The sequence below is a fragment of the Pelmatolapia mariae genome, linkage group LG3_W, assembly GCF_036321145.2.
Source record: "Pelmatolapia mariae isolate MD_Pm_ZW linkage group LG3_W, Pm_UMD_F_2, whole genome shotgun sequence".
In the NCBI taxonomy this organism is placed as follows: domain Eukaryota; kingdom Metazoa; phylum Chordata; class Actinopteri; order Cichliformes; family Cichlidae; genus Pelmatolapia; species Pelmatolapia mariae.
In genome coordinates, this window is record NC_086229.1 from 27,053,012 (window position 1) to 27,079,696 (window position 26,685).

The 26,685-nt window shown below is 41.4% G+C and overlaps 1 protein-coding gene across 1 annotated transcript in view; it reads right to left on the reverse strand.

Annotated features, from left to right (window-relative positions):
- The window catches only part of LOC134621491 (NACHT, LRR and PYD domains-containing protein 12-like), a 328,927-nt gene that overhangs the window by 277,284 nt on the left and 24,958 nt on the right, over positions 1 to 26,685 (reverse strand). Inside the window, exon 9 of the mRNA XM_063467956.1 lies at positions 24,696 to 24,869. Within this exon, the coding sequence (XP_063324026.1) occupies positions 24,696 to 24,869 (174 nt within the window). The remainder of the gene's footprint in view (positions 1 to 24,695; positions 24,870 to 26,685) is intronic.

Below are 26,685 nucleotides of genomic sequence, written 5' to 3' on the forward strand. Positions count from 1 at the left end.
CTAAGAACACCAGTGCTATCTTCAAAAAAGAGAGGTGACTCAGGTCCTTCAATGTTGGTAGGAAAATGCTGACCATGTTCTATCACTCGGTGTTGGAGAGCGTCGTGTTCTTTGCAGCTGTGTGCTGGGGAAGTGGGGTGAAGACAGCTGATGCCAACAGGCTGAACAAACTGATCAGAAAGGCTGGTTCTGTCCTGGGTGTCAGACTTGAGAACCTGGAGGAGGTGTCTGAGAGGAGAATGCTAAAAAAGCTTCTTTCTATCATGGACAACCCCTCCCGCCCCATGCACGCCCCCATGATGGACCATCAGAGCAAACACAGCAAAAGACTCATTGCCCCGAAATGCAGAACTGACCGCCACAGGAAATCCTTTGTACCGGTGGCAATAAGACTGTTTAACTCTTCCTCACTCTGTAGGTGATTCTCCTAAGACTATTACCTATGTTATTCTGTTCCCTCCAGACCGTGCAATATTACCCAAGATTACTTATTGAATATTTGTTTCATCCCCCCATCATACGCTGCTACTCCCTTTATTCTATTGCACAATACTTTGTCACTTTCTAGAATCGCCTGCACTGATAGTTAAGTTATTTATTCACCAGGATATAGTTATGTATATTACTTAGTTAGAGTTATCCGATACTATGTCTTGCACTATCCTACTGTATATTACTGTACACTACTATTCTTATTGTATATATTATATATCTTATTCATCTGTTCCTCTGTCTCTCCTGCTGCTTTGAGCATGTACATGACAAAAGAATTTCCCTCGGGATAAATAAAGTTGTTCTTATTCTTATTATCTTATCTTATTTCTAATCATGTTTCATTTTCCTCACTGTGTGCTGCTTTTATGTGACATGTCTGTGCTTGTCTGGAATTTTATCCTCCAAATGTTTCCTCAATCAAATGGGTGGAGAGAGCATTTGAAGCCACATAACACGAGTTGAGACGAGAACATATTGAGAAAGTCTTGGGTGTGGAAACAAGACAATTCTTCCTCTGCAGATTTTGAAGACACTGTAAGTTTCGTTTCTTTGTACCTTTAATCTTTTACAGATTATTGATTGAATGGAGTCAAATGGTCTGATGAAAATCATCACTGAATAATGATTTGAATTATTTCAGAACACAAACTGTGTATTTTATTTCGGAGAAATGCTGTTCCATTAAAATTAGTGTGAAATGTTTTCCTAGCTAACATCAGCTTGGTTGTAACAGAAATCTGGTACAGACTCACAGCTGGAACTGTGGAGTGTGTGTGTGTGTGTGTGTGTGTGTGTGTGTGTGTGTGTGTGTGTGTGTGTGTGTGTGTGTGTGTGTGTGTGATCATAATCTGGGAATAAGAGCAGCAGAAGAGTTAGTCTTCGTGTTTTCTGACTTATAAGGATGTTTGTGGCATTGATTTCCTTTTTTATTTATGGATTTTGTATTGTGGACATTTTAACATTTTAACACCAGCAATTTGTTTGTGTGTGTTGTTTTTTGTTTTTGCTTTAGAAATATTTCCCATGGCATGTGTTGACATGCAACCTCCATATGTAATAATGACTAAAGCGTAAAACCAGACCATGAGACTGAAACAAATAAAAATTAAGCTGAAATGTAAAAAAACAATCTGAAGTAAAGTAAAATGTCCAAACAAAATAAAATATAAAACTATAGTGACTCTTCTCAACAAACACAGAAATTCTTGTTGAGCAAACAACAGCAAAACGTGAAGCCTTTTGTTCTGAGCAGCTGCTGTGAAATCACATCAAACTTTACACTCATCATATTTCCCTTTATGAGAAACACCAGCTCAGCTTTAATAGTCAAAGATAAAGAGGCGACACACTGTAAAGTGCACAGTTCAAACTTGTTCAATAGTCAGGTTTAACAAACTGTCAGTTTCTGTTTGGCGCTGTCCAGACAAGCACAGCGTGCACACACAAACACTCATGAGGAGGCACTCGTGCACATTGCTGTTATTTGCAGGTTTGCTTAGTTTTCTGGAGCTGGAATTTATAACTCCATGTTGTACAATTCTTCTGTTTAATAACAATGTAAGTAATATTCGTTATCTCAAGTGTAGCTTTAAGTTTATGCATTGAGCTTTTTTTTTAGATGTGCAGCTCTGACTCATTGCAGGTAACAGCTCAGATTTACCTGTTTAACAAATACAACAAGTCTGTTGATATAAACGTCTTCACTCAACAACACACACTTTTTTCATTTTCATGCTGGCTGTCCATTATATTAATTTAGCCATTAAAACAACAGAACAACATGATAAATATCAGTGTTCACTATATTGAACTAAACATGACTGGATTCATGAACAGACTTCAAACATTTCAGTAACACACACATGCTTCTCCACTCTCTACATGAGTGAGACACAAACTCCAGCTGCCTCTTCATACATACAGTCTAGTTACAGAAGTCAGAGCTCATCAAACACAGAGAAACAGAAACCTTCTCAGTATCAGCAAGCACAGCAGTTTCTGCAGGGCACCGTCCAGAGCAGCAACGCATGGAAATCACATCAAATCTCCTTTTTTTCACCTTCTTCCTCTAACAAGATCCTCAGTCTGCTGCTGTTTCTTTGTGGAGGCAAATCCATGCTGTTTCCTTCAAAGCATCATTTCCACTTCAAAGCTGTGAAAATGTGTCAGATGAAGTTCTCTATTTAAAAAGTGATGATGAAACTGTGACACTTGGCCACAACAAGAATTTATTGGAGTAGTGACTGAACTGTGATCCAAACTGAGCAATGCTTTAGTCTGAGAAGCACTCAAATCCACATGTGCATTATCCAGGAGCAGCAGCAGCACAAGAAGCAAAGCTGCCTTTAAAACATAGACATACATGTGCTGTTTTCATTTAGCAGCAGGTTAAAGTGACAAGTCACTAACACCGAGGGCAAAGCTGAGAGTTTCTTCTCCCAAACAGCTGACGTGCTGCTTCTATATAACCTTTGCAATCAAACACTGAACATTTATTTGATGCTGCTGATGCCTGCTACTTTGTATTCAGGTCTCTAGACTAACATTTTGCCATGGTTGCACTGGCACACGTAACCTTTTTCTTAGGTGCACCCAAATTTTTCAACTGCATAGATTAACCCCACTGTGGCTCCGTGTCAGAGCACTGGCTATGAATTTGAGACGGATCAGGCCTTAACGAAAAGGTTATCAATCATTCTTTTGATCTTTTCTTATTACCCACAGCTACATTCACTTCTTTCGGGCTTAGGCTACTCACTAGGGCTGAGTATCATCACTGAGATTCAATTGTGACTCAGACAGTCAGAAATCTTACAAGTCCGATCTTTTATTAGCACTGACACTGTGAGACTTCATTAGAGGTGTCAAAGTAACTGAGGATAAAACAGAAAAGGATGAAGGAGATTTCCCTGGTCTGGCTTTTTATAGCAGATAACCTTAAAATATTGTACAGTAGAACAAAAATTGAAGAAAAAATATGAATCAACATATAAACATTACCTGATGCTGCTGAAATGAAGCAAAGTAAAGTTAGAGAGGTTTTATTAGAGATACAGCTATGCTGTCTGAGCTGATCACAGATGAGGTTGATTTACTTGTTTTCTACAAAATAATGTGATGATGTGTTTGTGCTATTTAATGAAGTTTGTAATTTTAATCTTGGATTTGTGAGTTTCCTTCTTTGGATCTTTTACCACCATCAATAAATTTATTAAATAATATAAGTAATTTTCAGTTTTACTTCCTGCCTGGTTTTATGCATTCAGTCTTTAGTTGTATTTAATGACAGTCACAGTTTCCTCTGTGAAGTTTTTGTATAGCAAACCTAGTGTGACAACAAACTCTCTCCCTCTCTCTCTCTCTCTCTCTCTCTCTCTCTCTCTATATATATATATATATATATATGTGTGTGTGTGTGTGTGTGTGTGTGTGTGTGTGTGTGTGTGTGTGTGTGTATTTAAGAAAACAACCTGAGAGGTTTTGGTTGTGAACTGAGGAGCTTGTTGAACAGCTGCACTAAAAATGTTGTGAAAACATGTCAAACTTTACACTAATAATCATTTGTGTTGCTCTAGATGTGTGTGGAATATTGTCACATGCCCACAAAACGACACACACTCTGGAAGTGACTCCATACACCTTAGTGTCACATTAACAATAACTACAATGAACGAACCGGTTCCAACTTATGCAAACCCTTAGATTTAAATAACCGTCACTTTCTATTGAGCTGCTCAGACTAGTATAACATGCACACTGTTGTTACCTGCAGGTTTTCTCAGTGCCTAATTATTGTTGTGGAGTTGCTGCTCATAAATCCTCATTTCATAGTTATTCTGAACAAAAAAACATAATAATATATTATGTCAGTCCCTCCAAAGTTGTAGCTGCAATAACTATTTTATTTCTCCATCTACAGAAAGTGGAGGTGGCTGATTTTAATCCAGTTTCTAATAGATTAAAGTATTATAAGCTTATACATACACACACACACACACACACACACACACACACACACACACATATAGCAGAGCAGCTATCTGAACGCTACTCCAACAGAGGTCGATTATCTTGTTAATAATTTTACCTCCTCACTACGTACGACTCTGGATACTGTAGCTCCTGTGAAAACTAAGGTCTCAAATCCGAAGTCCCTGACTCCGTGGTATAATTCTCAAACACGTAGCCTAAAGCAGATAACTCGTAAGCTGGAGAGGAAATGGCGTGTCACAAATTTAGAGGATCATCATTTAGCCTGGAGAAATAGTTTGCTGCTTTATAAGAAAGCCCTCCGCAAAGCCAGAACATCTTACTATTCGTCACTGATTGAAGAAAATAAGAACAACCCCAGGTTTCTCTTCAGCACTGTAGCCAGGCTGACAAAAGGTCAGAGCTCTGTTGAGCCAACAATCCCTTTAATGTTAACTAGTAATGACTTCATGAACTTCTTTACATATAAAATTTTTATCATTAGAGAAAAAATTACCAATAATCATCTCACAGATGTAATATTATCTACAGCTACTTTTAGTACCATCAATGTTAAGTTAGACTCTTTTTCTCCAATTGATCTTTCTGAGTTAACTTCAATAATTAATTCCTCCAAACCATCAACGTGTCTTTTAGACCCCATTCCTACAAAACTGCTCAAAGAAGTCCTGCCATTAATTAATTCTTCAATCCTAAATATGATCAACCTATCTCTAATAATCGGCTATGTACCACAGGCCTTCAAGCTGGTTGTAGTTAAACCTTTACTCAAAAAGCCATCTCTAGACCCAGCTGTCTTAGCTAATTATAAGCCAATTTCCAGCCTTCCTTTCATATCAAAAATCCTTGAAAGAGTAGTTGTCAAACAGCTAACAGATCATCTGCAGAGGAATGGCTTATTTGACGAGTTTCAGTCAGGTTTCAGAGCTCATCACAGCACAGAAACAGCTTTAGTGAAGATTACAAATGATCTTCTTATGGCCTCTGACAGTGGACTCATCTCTGTGCTTGACCTGCTAGACCTTAGTGCAGCGTTTGATACTGTTGACCATAATATCCTATTAGAGCGATTAGAACATGCTGTAGGTATTACAGGTACTGTGCTGCAGTGGTTTAAATCATATCTATCTAATAGATTCCAATTTTTACATGTAAATGGAGAGTCCTCTTCACCCACTAAGGTCAATTATGGAGTTCCACAGGGTTCAGTGCTAGGACCAATTCTGTTTACATTATACATGCTTCCCCTAGGCAGCATCATTAGAAGACATAGCATAAATTTTCATTGCTATGCAGATGATACGCAGCTCTATCTATCCATGAAGCCAGGTAACACACACCAATTAGTTAAACTGCAGGAATGTCTTAAAGATATAAAGACCTGGATGGCCGCTAACTTCCTGCTTCTTAATTCAGATAAAACTGAGGTTATTTTACTCGGCCCTGAAAATATTAGAAATATGGTATCTAACCAGATTCTTACTCTGGATGGCATTACCTTGGCCTCCAGTAATGCTGTGAGGAACCTTGGAGTCATTGTTGACCAGGACATGTCCTTCAACGCACATATTAAACAAATATGTAAGACTGCTTTCTTCCATTTGCGCAACATCTCTGAAATTAGAAATATCCTGTCTCAGACTGATGCTGAAAAACCAGTTCATGCATTTATTACTTCCAGGCTGGACTACTGTAATTCATTATTATCAGGATGTCCTAAAAACTCGCTGAAAAGCATTCAGTTAATCCAAAATGCTGCAGCAAGAGTACTGACAGGGACTAGAAAGAGAGAACATATTTCTCCTGTTTTGGCTTCCCTTCATTGGCTTCCTGTTAAATCCAGAATTGAATTCAAAATCCTGCTCCTCACATACAAGGTCTTAAATAATCAGGCCCCATCTTATCTTAATCACCTTGTAGTACCATATCACCCTATTAGAGCACTTCGCTCTCGCTCTGCAGGCCTACTTGCTGTCCCTAGAGTATTTAAAAGTAGAATGGGAGGGAGAGCCTTCAGTTTTCAGGCCCCTCTTCTGTGGAACCAGCTTCCAGTTTGGATTCGGGAGACAGACACTATCTCTACTTTCAAGATTAGGCTTAAAACTTTCCTTTTTGCTAAAGCATATAGTTAGGGCTGGACCAGGTGACCCTGAATCCTCCCTTAGTTATGCTGCAATAGACGTAGGCTGCCGGGGATTCCCATGATGCATTGAGTTTTTCCTTTCCAGTCACCTTTCTCACTCACTATGTGTTAATAGACCTCTCTGCATCAAATCATATCTGTTATTAATCTCTGTCTCTCTTCCACAGCATGTCTTTATCCTGTTTTCCTTCTCTCACCCCAACCGGTCGCAGCAGATGGCCGCCCCTCCCTTAGCCTGGTTCTGCCGGAGGTTTCTTCCTGTTAAAAGGGAGTTTTTCCTTCCCACTGTCGCCAAAGTGCTTGCTCATAGGGGGTCATATGAATGTTGGGTTTTTCTCTGTACCTATGAAGCGCCTTGAGGCGACTGTTGTTGTGAATTGATGCTATATGAATAAAAGTGAATTGAATTGAATTGAAATATATCATAAAAAATATATCAAATGACATGATAAAGCAAAAACATTTTTGTGGATTTTGTTATAAGGGTTATTAAACATCTCAGTTTCAAAAAATCTGTCATAAAACTGCTGTATGCAGGAGAAGGACCCAAACGCAAACTCACCGGATCAGGACTTAACTGAAAATACAATTCCCATTCGCTGAATGGGGAAAAAGGCAAAAATATACAAAACTAAACTGGGTAAACTAATAATAAATCATATGGGAAATACAGGGAGAGTCACACAGCACATAAGATAATGGAGGACATGCGAGCATATGGGAAACACAGCTGAGACAAATGATCATAACAAGACAGGAGAAGCAAAATTGACCACAAAAAACATGGAAACGCGGGAGCTTCACAATAAAACGGGAAACATGATGCAGGAGTAGAGGAGAGGCAGACAAGAGGGAGTGAAGGAACACAAGGGAGAGCACAGACATGACCGGCAGGGGGAAACAAGGGTAAACATGATGAAATGGGAAACAAGACACAAGAACTCACACAACTATATAGGCACAGAAACACAGAGGGATATTTCAGAGGGCAAAGACACAGGGGGAAAATAATGAAGAATACTGAAAAGAATAACCTAGAAACCTTACAATAACCTTTAGAATAACAAAGGGACTAAACAGAATACAAAACCACAGAAAACTTAAAACACTGGGGCAGACGTCCCGGGACCATGACAAAATCTGAATTTTCTGGCTATTTTTTGAAGGGTTGGGTTTTACAGGGTTAAATGGATTTTCAGTTGTTTAGAAACCAAAGGCTTTTTTAAGAGAAAATTTAAATGGGATTGAGGCAATGATGTTTTTTCACTGCAGTTTATATCCAACAACATCAAACAGTTAAATCAAAGAGTTCATGTTACTAACAGCTCACCTCTCTGCAGCAGATGACTGCTGGACTTTAAAATCAGTGGTGAGATCTTTAGACGTGTCACTCTTTAAGGACACATAGCTGGGTGAAGGTCTAGTTTCTGGTTCAGATTTAGGTTTACGCTTCCTTCTCCTTCTACGTTTCTTCCTGTGAATAATGATGGAGCAGTGATGTCAGTGCTGAGCTGTGACATGGAGAAGAGTCATGGGCAGTTAGAGATGGTCATCTCACCTCTGAGCTTTGGTCTGGCTCTCATGTTCCCCACACAGAGTGGTTTTAGAGGGAGGGACTCCCTCCTCTCTGTCCTCACACTGATCCATGCTGCTGAATCCACATCAGCTCACACACACGTTCTACCTTCACCTGCAGAGGACAGCACACAGTTGCACATCAACTGTGTGCTGTCCAAATATCAGCTGCTTCTTTCCTGCTTCATCTCAGTGTCAGCTGAGAGAATGACAAACCCACTATGTGTCAACATTTGATGGATGATGACACAGAAATGTGAAATGATGTTGACCTAAATCTGTTCTGATGATAATGAGAAGCTTTGATGAGTTTTGACTGTCTGAGGTGTTACTATGATGATGGAACACTCAGAACCCCATGTTGATGAAGCAGTCACGTGTGAGCTTGTGTGCTGACATGTTGACAGTGTAACTTCAGCTTTTACACTGTTCCTGTTTCATATTACACTTCCTCCTCACAGTCGGCCTCATTTCACAGCTGCAACTAAATATCCTGATAAAATCCACAGACGGCTGAAAATGAAGCATCACTTCCTGTATGAGGAGCCAACAGTCTGTTTACATGTCATGTCTAAGTTACAGTTAGAATAAATAATCATTTACATAGTCTGTTGCTCTCTCTGTAACCATCTGACCATCAACTAACTCTGTGCTGCTGCTCTCATTCACAAAGTGGTCAAACAGATTTTTAACTTGTGTCTTTAAAAGAGCGCTTAGCGTTGGCTTAGCGTTAGCATGCCGTGTGGCTAGCTTAGCAGGTGATTAATTAATCATTAATCACTGTGACAGTAAAGGAGGTAAAGACCTATGACATCATCACGTACGCTGCGTCCTCTGTAGACTCTGAGTGAACTCACAAAGTACAAACTATGGCTGTATCCCAATTCAGGGCCTGCAGCCTTAAAGGCCGCATTTTAAGGCCGATTACGTCACAGCGACGCGACGAAGGCTGTCCCAATTCAAAGGCTGCGGCCCTCAAATGCATCCTTCATTTCCCTGAATTTTAAAGATGTGGTGGTGTAGACTTCGTGGCCCAACATATCCCAGAATGCATAGCGTGGCGGTGGGTGTGGATAATTTTGCCAAAAAAAAAAACCGGCGGAAGAGGGGCAGTCGGAGAGTAAACTTTTAAAAGTAAGTACTGAATATTATGTCACTTATTTATGTGCAAACATAAAACATTACTGTTGGCCACATGTCAGCAAAGTTATGTGACATTAGCAATGTTTGTACTAACTTGGCTTTAAAGCCTTTACTTTAAAATATACGCGGTTCAATAGTTGACTTTAATCTTACAGAGAATGTGATGATTTTATGGATATTTAAAGTAAGCACTGACAGAGATTTAGTAATGCCAACATATTAAAAGAACAATATTTGTCTCTTATATATAATACATTTATATATACAGTGTCAAAGGAACCTGTCTTTGAGTGAAGATTTAAGGTGACAGGAAAAATAAATATTTGCAGCTTAAATCTTTACTGAAGCTCAGTATTTGAAACAGAGTTCATTCACTGCTGTAATAACTAATAATGATTGAAATAATAACTATAATATTGGCCATATTATATTTACATTACCAAAGTGAGATGACTTTAGTCTCATGAATAACATTAGGTAATTGTTATTTACTAGCTAATCTTAAAATGACTGTTCAGTACAGAAATGATCATGATTTCACAGTCCCGTGGTCTCAGCGTCAGATACTTATCAAATCAAAGCTCATGTAGAAACAAACAAACAAATGAACAAAATATGTTCTCCTTCATTTCAGTCAAATAATCCTGTATGAAACGTTTCCAGCTGTTAGTATCATGGTTGCTAGGCAACCTGGGCAGCACGAAGCAGGCTAGACCGTCCAGTTTCACAAGCCTCGCACTTCCGGCCTTAGCGGTGTTTGAGTACGCCGCCCTTCAATAAACTGAGCTTCAGTAAAGATTCAAGCTGCATTTATTTATATTTCCTGTCACCTTAAATCTCAAAGACAGGTTCCATTGACTCTGCATATATGTAATGTATTGTATATAAGAGACAAGTATTGTTCTTTTAATATGTTCACAATGCAGGAACTCCAGCAACAACTTTAATAATTGAACAACGTGTTTCGGCTTGTGGCCTTCGTCAACCAATCAATTTGATTGGTTAATTTGATTTTTTTTCTGTTTCCTGTCTTGTATTTAAGCAATTTTCTACAATGTTTTACTATGACCCTGATGAAGGGTCATAGTAAATCTTTATACTAGACAGGAGAACGTTGGTATATAGATTGAACTGAGTGAATCAATCTAAGCATTATCAGCTGAAATGCAACAAATCTCTGCTACACTTGATGTAACTTAACTCTGGCCATGAGCACCAGTACAACACAGAGCTTTACTACACACTTAGTAAAGAGGGGATCATGTAGCCCCATTATTTTATATTGCACAGCTGCCTCATGGTTTGTGTCACATATTTGTGTTTTTTGCCCACAGATGTGCATCACAGTCAGAGATGGGCAGTAACGCGTTACTTGTAACGTTACAGTAACGCGTTACTGTAATCTGATTACTTTTTTCAAGTAATGAGTAATCTAAGGGTACTTAAAACGGTACTTAAAACGTGAAAGTAAAGCATTCCTTTACTTTCACGTAGGAACGCTGCGTTACTGAAACTGTGATTTTTTGCGAGAATGTCTCATGACAGTGACGTAAGCGAGTGCGACGTTCATGACAACAGCTATGTGCAGATCAACAATGGATAATATATCGAGTGCGGGAGAGAGTATGAGCGTGCAGCATTTAAAGCGTGGAAGTACTGACTAGAGGTGGGCGATAGAAACGATATACGATAGAAACGATATAAATTTGGCCAACGATAGAGATTTTGACTATACCGCTCTATCGCGATAGCTCATATTGATGATGTCATCAAGCTGCGCCTGTTTTGGTCAAAAGCATCGCAGCAGCTACAACCATTATCACCTGCAAATTATGCCAGGCGACAGTGATAGCAAAGAGATGAAGCACTTTTGAAATATGGGGAAAGCCAAAAACTGCGCTTCCTCCACGTCCGTAACGTTGATTCATTAATGTTGAATTCTCTCGCAGCTGTTCTATTCCCATGTTGTATATTAAAAACTAACCTTGTATTGTGGATGAATATCTCAGTTGTTCTCCTGACTGAAGTTTGGCCCGTGTATAGCATCCTGCTATGCGATTGCATTTATCTCTAACCACCAGAATCACTCACGTTAACTTTTATCGAGTGGAAAAAAAGTTGGCATTCATCCTCCAGCTTCACTGTGCTAATGTTATGCTAACATAGCTGTGTCGCTAGCAAACATGTAGCACAACATTATATACCAGGTAGTCCAACTTCAGTAACCCTGCAAACACAACTGCTGTTTAGTTTTCTGTCTTCATTTATGTTGGAAGTGGTAGCGTTTGACTTTGGGACCTGAAGCATACGGAGTTTTGGACCCAGATTACTCCGCAAAGCTCCTCACTACGGCAGCCGTAATGCTCTGACAATCCATCAAGCAGTGGGGCTTACCAAAGTTGTACTAAAACATTTTTAACAGATTTCTGCACGCCCAAAACGGTTCGAGGTCAGTAAGCTCAACCAGAATTCATACACAAGGCACACTCTCGATTTTTGAGAAAATTAAAGGATTTTAAGTGTGCCTTATAGTGTGTAAAATACGTTATACAGAAGAAAAGAGTATATCGCGATACATATCGTAACCGCACGTGCTTCAAATTACATCGCGATATGGATTTTAGCCCAGATATCGCCCAGCCCTAGTACTGACCTTACTTTGAGTTGGATTCCATAAAAAGTGACAAAAACATTAGTGTCCATTGTGCATGGGAAGAAAACTTCTTTTTACAGTGAAAAAAACCCCTAAACTTTCAAGCATGCACCGGGAGTGCCCTACGGCGTAATGGGAAATTCACAGAGAAACTCGTGGCTTCTTCCACTGACAGCTCACCTGCACCTGGGTTTACCTCCGCCTAACCCACTCCTGCTTTATGGGTGAAAATAGAGCAACAGGACCGCTAGTCTTTGATTTTTATTTATTTTCTGCTGTGTTTTACTTGCATCTATTTGAAAGAGTGAGTGTAAAAACAAAAAAAACATATTTTATTTTATGTGCTCGAATGTGCAGAAAATAGGTTTAAATGTTAAACAAATTTCTTCCAGTCAGATTGTCACGGTTCGGCATGGTAGACCGTGGGGGTGAAGGGAATGAGGACCCAGGCGCAGTGCTCTAAGTACAAGCAGTGCGTTTATTTACAGTGAATGGAATAATAACAATAAATCCCCCGTGCTTTCCCCTGACTCCCGTGTCGTGTCTCTCCGTGAACAGTTCGTGTCTCAGTGCTCTCCGCTCCCGTGTCTCAGCACTCCTTGTGCTGGCTGCTGTCTGGCGCTCCACACTTCTCCTGGGGACACAATAGAGGCAGCCGTCAGGACAAATACAGCCGCGGGCATACACACACACTAACTAAGCTTCAACTGGAAAACTAACGTGGAGTCTAACGCAATGATCCCGTGTCGGTGGGAGCTCCAAGAATCTCTTAAGTAGCTCCCCCAAAACCTCTCCGCTAAACAGCCAACACAAAACAACAAAAGAAAAACACAGTTCAACAGTCCCATCCCCGGTCCAGTGGCAGCAACAGTTCTGGCGGCCGACCTGCAGGACGGCAAAACAAGCAGGACCTGCTGTTGGTTAAGTAGTGGTGGAAAAACAGTTCAGGTGGCCTAATTCTAACCCCTTGGTGGAAAAGCAGCAGCTCCGGCTGGCGGCCACGGGTCCAGTGGCAGCGGCGCTGCCCCTCCGGTGGCTTGCCCCGGGTTCGACAGCAACGACGCTGCTCCGGTGAGCAACTGCGAAGAGTGGCATAAGGTCTATGAAGCGCTGATCGCTGACGTGGACGCGCTGGACGTGGATGGCGTGGAGGGCGCGCTAGACGTGGAGGTCCCTCCGGCTCGCTGATCTCCAGTTTCGGCTCGCTGAGGTCCCGGTCAGGCAGCGTAAGCTCCTCTGGCTCGCCGCGCTCCTCCTGCTCGCCGAGCTCCTCATCAGGTGTCGCAGGCTCCTCCCGCTCACCGAGCTCCTCATCAGGCATCGCAGGCTCCTCCCGCTCGCTGAACTCCAGCTCCAGCTCCTCCTGCTCGCCAAAATCCGGCTGCTCCTGCTCGCCAAGCTCCGGCTCCTCCTGCTCGCCAAGCTCCGGCTGCTCCGGCTCGCTGAGCTCCGCAGCTGGTGGCGCGGGCTCCTCCAGCTCTCCGAGCTCCTGCTCCGGCTTGCAGGGCTCCACAGCTGGCGGCGCGGGCTCCTCCCGCTCTCCGAGCCCCTGCTCGGGCAGGGCAGGTCCGGGTGGCGACGTAGCAGCAGGTGGTGGAGAAGATGGCAGAAAGGTGGCGGCAAGCAGACAAGACAACGGTGGTGCTACCGCTGCAGGTGGTGAAGCAGCAAGTGGCGTGGAGACCTCTGACCGAGGTGATGTTACCTGTGCTGTCGGCTCGTCCACTGCAGACATAAACACAGATGGTGAGGGAAAAGGAAAATTGTCCGTACTAACCACCACACGTCCGGGAATTCGGCTGCGGTGAGGAACACCGGCGGCACGAACGTCGTTTCTGGGTAGACGTTGGGGCCGGCGTGTCAGGCTGAGCATCCACCAGCTGACCAGCCTGAGGAGGAGAGTGGAGGTGGAAGGTAGAAAGAAGAAAGTCCAGGACAACTGAATTAAGGCAGCCCACCAACCAGGGAAATTAAAAAGCGTCTCCTGCAGCCGCCCCTCCACGGCGCGACGCAACACTTCCACGGGCTTCTCCCACCATAACTCACACAGTCTATAAACTTTGTCCATTACCTCCCTCCTGAGCCTCTCCTCAGAGACCGCTGGGTCCATGCTGGGCGGGATCATTCTGTCACGGTTCAGCATGGCAGACCGTGGGGGTGAAGGGAATGAGGACCCAGGCGTGGTGCTCTAAGTACAAGCAGTGCGTTTATTTACAGTGAATGGAATAATAACAATAAATCCCCCGTGCTTTCCCCTGACTCCCGTGTCGTGTCTCTCCATGAACAGTCTGTGTCTCAGTGCTCTCCGCTCCCGTGTCTCAGCACTCCTCGTGCTGGCTGCTGTCTGGTGCTCTACACTTCTCCTGGGGACACAACTCTACAGGCCTGACTGGAGGACCAGAGACGGTTGCCATGGTGATGTGAGAAGCGACGTCTCCATGTAAGGAGATGTGGGAAAGGTGCAGGAGATGAAATGTGAGCTGTACATGGGTCTAAAGGCTTTCCTCCAGCTGTTGAGCGATCACGTTAACATTCAGTTTTTACCGCACGCAGTAAAAGTGTTTCCTGCCTGGGTGAGGCAGCCTTTGTCTCTGAGCCAGAGAGATGGAGATCCATGGAGCTGTGGAAAACTCATCTGAAATTCTAACTGTTTGATCATAAAGTGTGAAAACGTATCATTGGAGCATATTTGTCTTCTCTCTCATATAAAAAAGCCAACACAAGCTAACCTGGTAACCACTGCAGACACAAACACAGATGGTGAGGGAAAAGGAAAATTGTCCGTACTACTCACCACACGTCCGGGAATTCGGCTGCGGTAAGGAACACCGGCGGCTCATTCGGCATGAGCCCCCACATCCTCAGGACCTTCTATCGCTGTGCCATTGAGAGCATCCTCACTGGATGCATCACCACCTGGTATGGCAACAGCACCGCTTACAACCGCAAAGCTCTCCAGAGAGTAGTGCGGTGTGCTGAACGGATAATTGGAGGTGAGCTTCCCTCCCTCCAAGAAATCTCCGGTAAGCGGTGCCTGAGGAAAGCGGGGAGGATCATCAAGGACTCCAGTCACCCCAGCCACAAACTGTTCAGACTACTTCCATCAGGAAGGAGTTTCTGCAGCATCCGGTCCCGTACCAGCAGACTGAGAGACAGCTTTTTCCACCCGGCCATCACACTGCTGAACACGTCATAGACACCTCACCCTCACTACTGAAACTTCAACATTATGCACTCCATACTGTACATTAATGCCACTGTTTTGCACATGTCAACTACCAACCTCTGTATATTTTATATATCTTATTTTATTGCTTACTTTATTTCATTTGTAAAACATGTATATACACACTATATACACACTCACACACACACGTAGAAAAACATATTTAGTATACACATTCAGTAATGTATATACTTTTATATATTGTACATATATTTATTACTTTTTAGATTAGACATTTTTATATTTTGCTTGTTTTACGTTATTGTATTTTTGCACAACTCTGTTGCTTGTGAAGCTCGCACACAAGAATTTCACTCGCATGTACTGTACCAGTGTACCTGCACATGTGACGTGACAATAAAAGTGATTTGATTTGATTTGATTAACCCAAGAAAAACTCCTCAGTATTTGAAGAACACAAAGTTAGTGTGTTAGTTTGTTTTGCAGGACATCTCACAGTGTGATGCATCATTTATCCAAACACACCATATACAAATCCAATATGTCAATAAAACAATAAGTTTACATTAGTGGAATATTTCTGTGAGCCCGTTGAGCTAATGTGATGAAATCATTACTATATGTTGATTAAAGTCTAATAAAAGCTGAGTGCTGATGTCCAGGGCTGTTATATGGTGATGACATATTATACACTGTTATGTCTATATCAAGCTTTTAGCCTAATAGCAAGCAGAGATATTTGTGTGTTTGTCTTCAACATTCAGATCCTTAGAGATGATTTGATATATGGATCAACAGCTATCACTAACTGAAGCACTTTAAAGTGGAAAAATCTCCCTTATTTCAGCTGTGATCACACACTTTGGTTTTCTGGTGCAGAGGAACGGCCCGCAAAAGGAAAGACTTGACTGAGTGAAAAAGGATCCAAGCTAGTGATGATCCAGTGCAGTTGGTCTCAGGGAATAAAGAAACTAGCCAAGCCAAGAAGCAGCTCATTGGCTATGATGGAGGAGCAAAACAGCCACACATTAACTGCGACTGCTGAAGTTCCTGTATGAAGCCAACAAGTATGAAAATCCAAGGAAAAGCTGAGTGTGTTTTCTTTAAAGCTCAGATGGAGCTTGGTGGACTAACATGAAAACTGAGGCTGTATTCAGGACTTTGACACATTGGTATATGAAGAGTGGGACCGAGAGAAAGTGTGCACACACAATGGTCACTTCACGCTTGCTCTTCTCCAGCCTCTGGTGCCACTTTGTCCTCACTTGTGTTCTTATTGTCTTATTTGTTGTGATTGAGGCTCTGTGAGCAAGAGCAGAGGTTTTTGCTTGGGAAGTAACCAAGAGCTGGTTTTCAGAGGCTTCTCTGACATTTAATGGTGCTGAAATATATCAAACTTTTCTCCTCGACTTTAACAGCTGAAAGCATTTTGAGCACAGCGGAGAAAAAGTTGTGCATGCAGGATTTTGATGTTTAAGTGTTGTCACTGCTGAGGATTGGTGGACACAGATCTTTATTCACTTATCTGCTGTTTACAGGTTCAAAGTCTTCATCAGAACAAGATCTTCTAATTGGACTTTCCTCTTAACTGTCTTTGAAAAGCAACAAATCCAGTAAATATACTTTGATCTTAAAGTTTGGTATAAAAACGTCCTGTCAGCCCTGTGCTGAGAGGGCTGTGCTCATCCCTCTGTCCTGTTCTAATAAACCCACATTTCAGGAACACCTTCTTTAGGTGTGTTCAGCTTTATTCATACATTCATACAGCAGCACTTAACAAACACATTTAGTCTCAAAGCTTGTTATATTGTAAGGTAAAGAGCCCAAAGAGTTCTCACTGGGATTCACTGATGAAGTGAATGTCATTCAGTAATCAAAGGTGTCTTTTTGGCTCTAACTGACTACATGTGTGTACTGTATCATGACTGCATGTTCATGTGGATATAGTGATAACTTCACAGATAAGTGGAAGAAGATGGAGGGATGGTTTTAGGAGCCTGGACAGCAGGAAACATGATTTTATTATGCTAGGCTAACCTGTAAGAGCTGTTTGCACTGATAAAGAATAATAGTCAGACTTTTACCTTAGAGATTAAAGATTAAAAAATGAACGTCCACAATTTATACTTTCATAACAGAAAACTTTACTAAAGGAGTTTAGCAAAATCAAATAATAATAATCAGATGACCTAAACTCGACTGATCTAACTAAGCTACTCTGAGCTGATGCTGAGTTTGTTCTTCTCTTTAGTGAGGAGAGGTTGGAGGAAGGATAAGCACAGCCAGGCCTTAAGATGCTCTTATCCCCGAGTTCTGTGTTGATGATAATCCCCCAACAGGAGAGCAGCTGGGCATCCAGTGAAAGTGTGATGTCATCCAAATCCTTCTAACATGACAACAATGAGCAGATGAAGCCAAAAATCACACAATCAGTTGACAGGTTCACAGGTTGGACTGAGGTTCCCTCTCTCGTGTCTCTGCTGGAGTCTTCAACATGAAGCTCTTAGATCCAACCTGCTGACCTGCTCCTCTCAAAGAAGACTCATTCATCTTTGATTAACAATAAAAATGCTTCATTATTAGGAAAGAGAGAAAAGTTCTGTTTCAGCACTCTGATCATGTTTAATCACATAAAGCTGGATATTAAGACCTTTGAACCGCTGAGCTGTAATGTAGAGCCAGCCAGGGGAGACTTCTTGATCTTTCTACCCCAGGTCAGATGACACTCGTACATGTGCTTGTGCTACAAAATGATTGGAGATCAATTTATTGACTAGTAATTATTAATAAACAGAGCTGCGTCTCTTTGTATTTACACAGACACTTCAGGAAGTCTCTGAATGAGCAATGTGAGGATCCACTGTTTTGAACCTCGGCTGACTCGACTCAGACTGAAGCTTGATTTAGACGTCTGTGAGTAATCTGAGTAACTTACGCTGTAACCTTCCACGTGACCTGACATGCGCCTTCTGACAGATGTAACCAGAGATGGGTAGTAACGAGTAACCCATTACTGTAATCCTATTACTTTTTTCAAGTAACGAGTAAAGTAAGGGATTATTATTTCAAAAAAGGTAATTAGATAACCCTTACTTTCCCGTAAGCATGCTGCTTTACTTCGTTACTAAACGGTGATTTTGTTTGCGATAGTGTCTCATGACAATGACGCAAGCGAGTGCGATGTTCGTGTCAACAGCTGTCTGCAGATCAAAAATAGATAATATAACGAGTGCGGGAGAGAATATAATCGTGCAGCGTTTAAAGTGTGGAAGTACTGACCTTACTTTGATTTTGATTCTGTAAAAAGCGACAAAAACATTAGCGTCCGCTGCTCACTGCGTGGGAAGAAAACTTCTTTTTACAGCAAAAACACCCGTAAACCTCCGAGCAAGCACCGACAGTACGTTGCCACGGGAATGGGAAATTCACAGAGGAACTCCCGGATGCTTCCACTGACCGCTGTGGCACACCTGCACCAGGGAAAACCTCCGCCTGCCCCACTCCTGCTAAACAGGTGAAAATAGAGCAACAAGGACCGCTGAGTCTTTGATTTTATTTATTTTCTGCTGTGTTATACTTGTATCTATTTGAAGGAGTGAGTGTAAACACAAATAACAATTTTATTGTATATGCTGGAATATGCAGAAAATAGGTTTAAATGTTAAACAAATTGCTTCCAGTCAGAGAATGTTGCATATAATTTAATGTTTGCTTCATGCATAAAGTTACAAGACCAAGCCTAATAAAACTAGTTTTAAATAGAGACTTTTTCATTTGATTACATTTTATATGATGGATTAAGCAGAAAAAGTAGAATTGGGCTGAAAGATCTATCGCTTTATTACCTATTCATGTTGTAAATCATGTTTTAATAAAGTAACTAAGTAACTAATTACCAATAATGTTGCTGAATTTCATCTTTTTAACTGTCACACCTTTTATAATAATGAGATATTAGGGAATTATAGGTGGATATGGGAGGAGACCCATTAAAATGTTAATGTGACATTCGTAACGTTCAACATTCCACTTTCTTTATATATATATATATAGATATATATATCTATATATGTGTGTGTGTGTGTGTGTGTGTGTGTGTGTGTGTGTGTGTGTGTGTATGTATATATATATATATATATATATATATATATATATATATACACACACATATACGGATACATTTCTCCAGGTTTTCTGGCTCCTACATTTTGTCCTGTCACGTTACAGCTGACTCATTAGATTTCAAGTTAGGATTCAGCTTCCTGTGATCAAAGGTCAGGTTGGGTAAATGATGACAGCAGACATAATAAAGAGAGCACACTGATGAAAATGACCCTTCTTCCCTCCTGGTTTTTACCCCATCGGTGGTAAAAGCCTGATAGGGTATTGTCGTCACCCTGTTGGGCAGGCGGGCGACGTGGGCACCCGAGTTTGTGAATGTGGTTACTGCAGAAAAAAATGACATAGGATTTTAAATTCATACCATAGGTTCATATACTAGGAGGCTGAGGGTCACGCTGGCCGCTCAGTTAGTCTGATCAGAGGCCATAAAGAGACCACTCAGGTTTTCCTTCAGCACAGAGACCAGACTGCAAATAAAGAACCAGTCTGAGCCCAGACTCTGTTACCATGGTGATCAAACAGCTGATCAAACAGGTAAACTGTGACTTTAAGCCACTGATCTGGCTGCTCGGTTTCAGCCTGATGATTCAGTGAGTGAAGGACACACAAACATGGAGTCCGTCAAAGGAAACAGCAGTTAGCATGAATTTCTCCATAAGGCTGCACTTGATATTCAGACACTGAGCAGCTGTAGGTGACCTGAGCATGTCTGATGCTGACACACAGAGTGACACAGATCAGCTGTTGTTTCCTGGAATCAAAAGCTGAAGCAATGAAGATGACATCATACTAAATAATGTCAGCAGCTGTGAGGAAACCCCAGATGTTCCAGATGAAGTGATCAGAGTAGAATCAGTGTGCATCAGTAATGTCTGCTGTTGAAGGATTCTCATGGATTCTTGTTGACTTTGGTTCAGCTTGGATCAGTGATTGATGGAGGGAATTTTACTGCAGTCATCCTAAACAAGGAGGAGGAAAGGAGTCCCTCTGGATCATCTCTGCAGCAGGAACAGAGAACAAAATCACACTTCTGTCATTTTGTTGGCCAATGAACACAATGCAGGCTGGTGGACTAACAGCATGCTAACTTCCAACCAAAGACACAGCCAGCGAGTAATGTACTAACCACAATAATCCAGAGTAAGAGCAGCTCTGACTATCCTCCTCTGTGAAATCATCAACAGTTTACATCAATGAGAGGAGGCTGAAGGAGGATCACTGTGCTCCTGCTGATAGAAACTGCTGGGACTGTGTGAGGTCCTAAGGACTGAGACTTAGGTTGAGCTCAGGATTTATCAGAGGAGAGCTGCGTGATTACAGGTTTGTTCTTTGTTTTCAGCACATTGAAGCATCCAGGCATGAATCTCTCCACATTTATTTATACTGGCCACTTAGATGCGGCCTATTTACCTTAACACATGTGATGATATTAAGAAACTAAATGTAATATGTACAGACCTTATCATGAGTCAGTTATCAGATGAAACATTATTTCCAAAATAAATAAAAGTGACAAGAAATAAATCTCACTACATAAAAAAGAAACATTTGATCCAAGATGCTAAAAATGGTATAAAAGCTGTTGACTTTGACCGCTTTAAAAATAAACTCGTTGAAATCCTGGATCAAATACAGGGACTGAGTTTGATCCTGGATTCCAAATCAGCTCTTCAGTAAAGTTGGTGCTTAAATGTTCTTCTTATCACAGATGTTAACAGCTTCCAGTACAATTGTACTTGGAACTTTTTGTTTCATAAGAAACAAACCACAGAAACTATATGATACTCTAAAGCATCTGATTTGGATACCTGAGATAAAATATATCCCCCATTGGGTTCCTTCTTTTCAGTTCTGCATTTGTGGCATTTAATTTAGTGTTACATCTTTGTCATACTTGTATATGCACCTAAAAGGTAATAATAATAATAATAATGTTTGCCACAAAACACCTCCAACTGCTGCAGTTCTCCCTCTGAACCTGTCACGGCGAGTGAGATGAGCCGTGTGGAAAATAAAGGAGGATCCAAACGCAGGCAGGAGTACAGGTGTGAGCGTGGTTTATTAAACACAAAATGAAAAGGACAAAACATCAAACGGGACCGAAAACTATCTAAACTGAGAACAACTAAACTACTGACATAAACCAGGACCTGTACATGAAGGAGGATGAGCGGAGGTAGCAGACAACGGACAGCAGGGAGACACACAGATGAAGCAGAGTGGATTCACAGACGGACCAGCAACTACAATGACGGAAGACACGACTTAAATACACACAGGGAAACACAGGGGGATTACACACAGGTGGGGAACACAGCTGGGAGTAATCAGCAAGACGAGACAGAGGTAAAACTGAACACACTCACATGAGACGCAGACCTTCACAATAAAACAGGAAACAAGAACGCTACACAAAGACGCAGACTCGACACTGAGAGACAGACAGAAAATGACACATGGAACTAACCCACACAAAACATGAGAACACAAATCCTAAGCACAAATAAACAGAAACATAGAACTCTAATAATAATAATCATCATCATCATAATAATAATAATACTCGTAGCACCCCAAACCACAACAATCATTCAAAAATAAACTAACAATCAAAACTCAAAATACTGGGTCGAAACTGACCCAGAACCGTGACAGAACCACTTCCCTCTGAACCACTAGATGTCTCTATTATCTAAATGATTAAAGGCGTGCAGCAAAGCAACCACAGCACAGATCACGTGTCCTGTTATTATGTATAAAAGCATGAAAAAGTCCACATGTGAGCAGATTTTCACTTTTTTCATGTACTGAATTACGTTTACCTGATCATCTGCTCTATAGATTTGAAACAGGTGAGACAGGTGGGATCAATAAAAATCAACAGAAGAGTGAAAACATATAGTGTTTCTAGAATGGTATTTCACCTCATAGCTACTCACAGACTGTATTTAGAAGTGACAAACTGCAATATCTAACCCATAAGTACATCTGCAGTATATAAAGAATATATTCTGTATTCAAATATATTTAGAGATGTTTGAAAGCCTTTCCAGGTGAATGTGATCCAGGAGGGTCTGAATTCAAGTGTCAGACAGAGACTGTGCAGAGACTGTAGAAGGACAGAGCAGCAGCAGAGCAGTCCAGATACACTGATGATCCTCTGTCAGATCCAGAGGGACACACAGGGATGATGCTGGACTCTACATTGTGTCTGACAGTGGAGCTGTTCTCAGAGCAGTTCACTCTGCAGCACTGACAGTCATCTGCACTTCTTCTCATTCCTCTGTCATTCACTGCTGGATGAAGCTCTCCTCTCCACTCCACCTCCCAGTAACATGGCCCAGTCAGAGCGTCTCTACACACAAGCTGCTTCTGCTTCAACCTCTCTGGATCATCAGGACACAGCTCCTCTTCTCTCAGCACACACACCGTCCTGTTTACCATCGGCTCAACCTGCAGAGAGAAGAAGGAAGCGCAAAGGAGATAAACGAGTGTTTCCAAAGACTCTTCATCAGCTGTCAGTCAGTGATGCAGCACATCCAGTATAAAGAGCAGCAGGGACATCAGTGCTGGGACTAGAACTCATTGTTGTTTTACTTTTTGTAAACTTTACTTGGATTTTTATTGAAGTTTATGAAAATGTTTTTCCCTCCTAGTTTTAGTCTGGACTTTCATTCATTAGAACAGTGGTTCCCAAACTTTTTTTGCTAGGCCCCCTTTTGTTTTACAAGAAAAATCTTAGCCCCATTTTGGAGAGCTAACATCTTCAAAATGTTAGGAGTAGTTAGTCATTACAAGAAGTGTTTGTTAACTAAAAATCAAGAATGTGGGATACTGTTTGTCTGTGATTTGGAGAGTCCAGCGCGTGCTCCCGACGCAGGGAAAACTAATTCTGTTGCAGAGACCTACCTTGGCACTTGTGCAGGTGGAGCCAAAGGGAAGATATGCTTCACCATATTTTCTAGTCTTTGGCCATTATGCTAGCAGTGTCCAAGCATTCTTTTTTTTTTCCCTTTTCATCCCACGCCCCCCCCTGCAATGGCTCTGTGGCCACCCTAGGGGCAGGGCCCCACACTTTGGAAACGTCCACTCTGAGCTCTTTAGGAACCCCCAAAACAACCCCAACAATCCAGATGTAATGGTTCCTGCTGTTAACTGGAGGAATTCCATCCAAACATCTGGTCTTACTAAATTGTTCCTCACCTACAGATTGCGTTCTTCACTGCTTTAAACTTAAAAATAAATGCTGTCGTTGGTCTAAATGCTGCCCGCTCACTCCAACACTCTACTGACCTCAGAGTCTCCAGTCTGCAGTCTGGACTCTCCATAAGATCAGACAGCTGCTTCACATGTGGGTCTCTCAGGCTGTAGTTTCCTCTCAGGTCCAGCTCTCTCAGATGGGAGGGGCTGGACTTCAGTGCTGTTGCCAGATAATCACAGCTGATCTCTGACAAACCACAGCGTTTCAATCTGTATAAAGAATGAAAGATGTAAGTTTATTAGACAAAGTGTGTGCTTGAAATCATTTAGTGTTTCATAATCTGTTCAGAGCTGAAGAAGATTCAGAATCAGAAAGTTTAAAAAATGGAAACTCCAAACAGCTAAAGCCAACAGGAAGCAGACCATGTACAAAGTGCAACACTGAAAGAACATCACACACAAATTTGCTTCCAGCACTTTCACACAAACATCTACTGTCATTATTTTCACCAAACTCTGTGGAGTCCTTTATTGAAAATTCACATGGGATTCAAATGGTGATGACGACATGTTGTGTATTAGCAGGAAGTTATTGAATCATTTTCATCATGAACCAAACAAAATGAGAAAATTCATCTGCAGAAGTTTACATTAATACAAAAACTGGAATCCCAGATTAAGATTAGTAAGAATTACAAAGCATGCCGTGCAGGAGTGTCACTATGTAAATGTGCAAAAATCCCTGTTCCAAACTCTTTTTGTTTCACAGATTGCTGTGTGCCGTGACCTTTGACCTGCTAAAGAGAGTCAGATGTGGATTATTCATTGTTGTGTCTGATATTTAGAACTGTGAGGAAGAACGGTACACAGTTAATCAGGGTCCCTTCTCTTTGAATTAGGAAAGGTCGGTTCACACTTCAAACAGTGATACTCAACCTATGGCCCACGGTCGGCAGGCCGGTCGGCACCCCATGGAGGGCCGTGGGCCATACGTTGAGTATCACTGTTTGAAGTGTGAACATTGTTCTGCTACAGTCAATGGACTAAACCAGAGAAGAAGAAAACAGACTTTACCATGAAGATCCTCAGTGTGGATCAGTATAATATCAGTCTTATGTCTGCAGTTTAGTGTCAGCACAACTTTCACATCATATTCATCTCAGGGCAACTAAAACATGGTGACTGACCTCAGAGTTTCAAGTCCACATCCTGGACTCTCCAGAAAACCACACAGCTGCTTCACTCCTGAATCCTGCAGGTGATTGTTACTCAGGTCCAGCTCTCTCAGATGGGAGGGGCTGGACTTCAGAGCTGTTGCCAGATAATCACAGCTGATCTCTGACAAACCACAGCGCTCCAATCTGTATAAACAACAACAACAAACTTTATTTATATAGCACATTTAAAAACCAGTGGTGTACCAAAGTGCTTAACATTCAAGAGGGTGAGATGACGTAACAGGAAAGAATGAGGGCTATGGCAAGGTACCAAAACGTGCTGGCAGGTTGGATGGCATTAAAACACACAAAGGCAAAAGAATTGCATATAAAAACATAAAAGAAAGCTAAATGTAGAGGATAAAAACGGTCAAAATTAAAAATGAATTTAAAAGTAATTAAGAATAAGCCGAACATAAGAAAAGCGTTAAGCTAACTATCAAGCAAGCGTTAACTGGTAGAAAAGGCGAGGCTAAATAAGTGGGTTTTTAACCGCGATTTGAAGGAATAGATGGAATCAGACTCGCGTATAGCGATGGGGAGGTTATTCCATAAATCGGGTGCAGCCACGGCAAACGCGCGGTCACCTCTAGTCTTCAGCCGAGACCTCGGCAGTACCAAGAGTGACTGGGAAGATGATCTTAATACTCTAGTAGGGGTAAAGAAAGAATGAAGAATAAAGAATGAGAGATGTAGTTTATTAGACAAACTGTGTGTGCTTGAAATCATTCAGTGTTTCATAATCTGTTCAAAGCTGAAGAAGGTTCAGAATGTAGAAGTTTAGAAAATGGAAACTCCAAACAGCTGAAACCAATAGTGATGGGATTTCTGGCTCTTTTTAGAGAACCGGCTCTTTTGGTTCGGCTCACTAAAAAGAGCCGGCTCTTTCGGCTCCGAAACGGCTCTTCAGGTTGTTTTGTTGCTTTAATTAATTTATTATTAACAATAATATAAAATTATGCATACAAGGAATTACTAATGTAAAAAAAAAGTGGATTTATTTATATATAAATATATGCGGTGGCCCCTAGAGACAAAACACGTACAAACTCCCTCCCCCCTCATCCCAGCGTAAAGCACAAGGCTCGCGTGCGGAGTGAAGCGGAAAAAAGTGCGCGAGAGAGGGTGAGAGAAAGAAAAAAAAAAACATGGGTCGCAATAAGGAGCCGGCTCGCGTCGTTCACTTCAAAGATCCGGCTCTAAGAGCCATTTCGTTCGTGAACGACACATCACTAGAAACCAACAGGAAGCAGACCGTGTACAAAGTGCAACACTGAAAAAACATCACACACAAATTTGCTTCCAGCACTTTCACACAAACATCTACTGTCATTATTTTCACCAAACTCTGCGGAGTCCTTTATTGGAAATTCAAATGTGATTCAACTGGTGATGATGACATGTTGTGTATTAGCAGGAAGTTATTGAATCATTTTCCTCATGAACCAAACAAAATGAGAAAATTCATCTGCTGGATCATTTAAACTTGTAGAACGGCAGCATTTTCTAATGATTAGAGTCTAAAGTCAGAATATGATCCAGTCACTTCTACATCAACACATATTTAAACATGGTTGTGATCAAACTGGATCAGACTATTGTTGATCATCAGAAATCCTCGAGCTCAGCTCCACAATGATTTCCAGTTTCTTTACTGTAAATACAACATGTACAGCAGGTCCTGAGAAACATTAGCAGCATGACAGCTGAGTTTCAGCTTCTTCTTTTCGTTCTTCATCATTAATCACACTTTGTTTTCATTCATTTCCTCATCACATTTACTTTTTAACACTATTACAGTTCAGTCACAGATTTACTCAAACACATGATCATGATTCATACAAATGTGAACATCTGTTAGCTGTTCTTTCTTTCATGGTTAAGCTTGTACACTGATCTACAGTTTACACTGATCAGAACCACTAAAGCTTTCAAATGTCCGGCGAAGAAGACTGTTGGT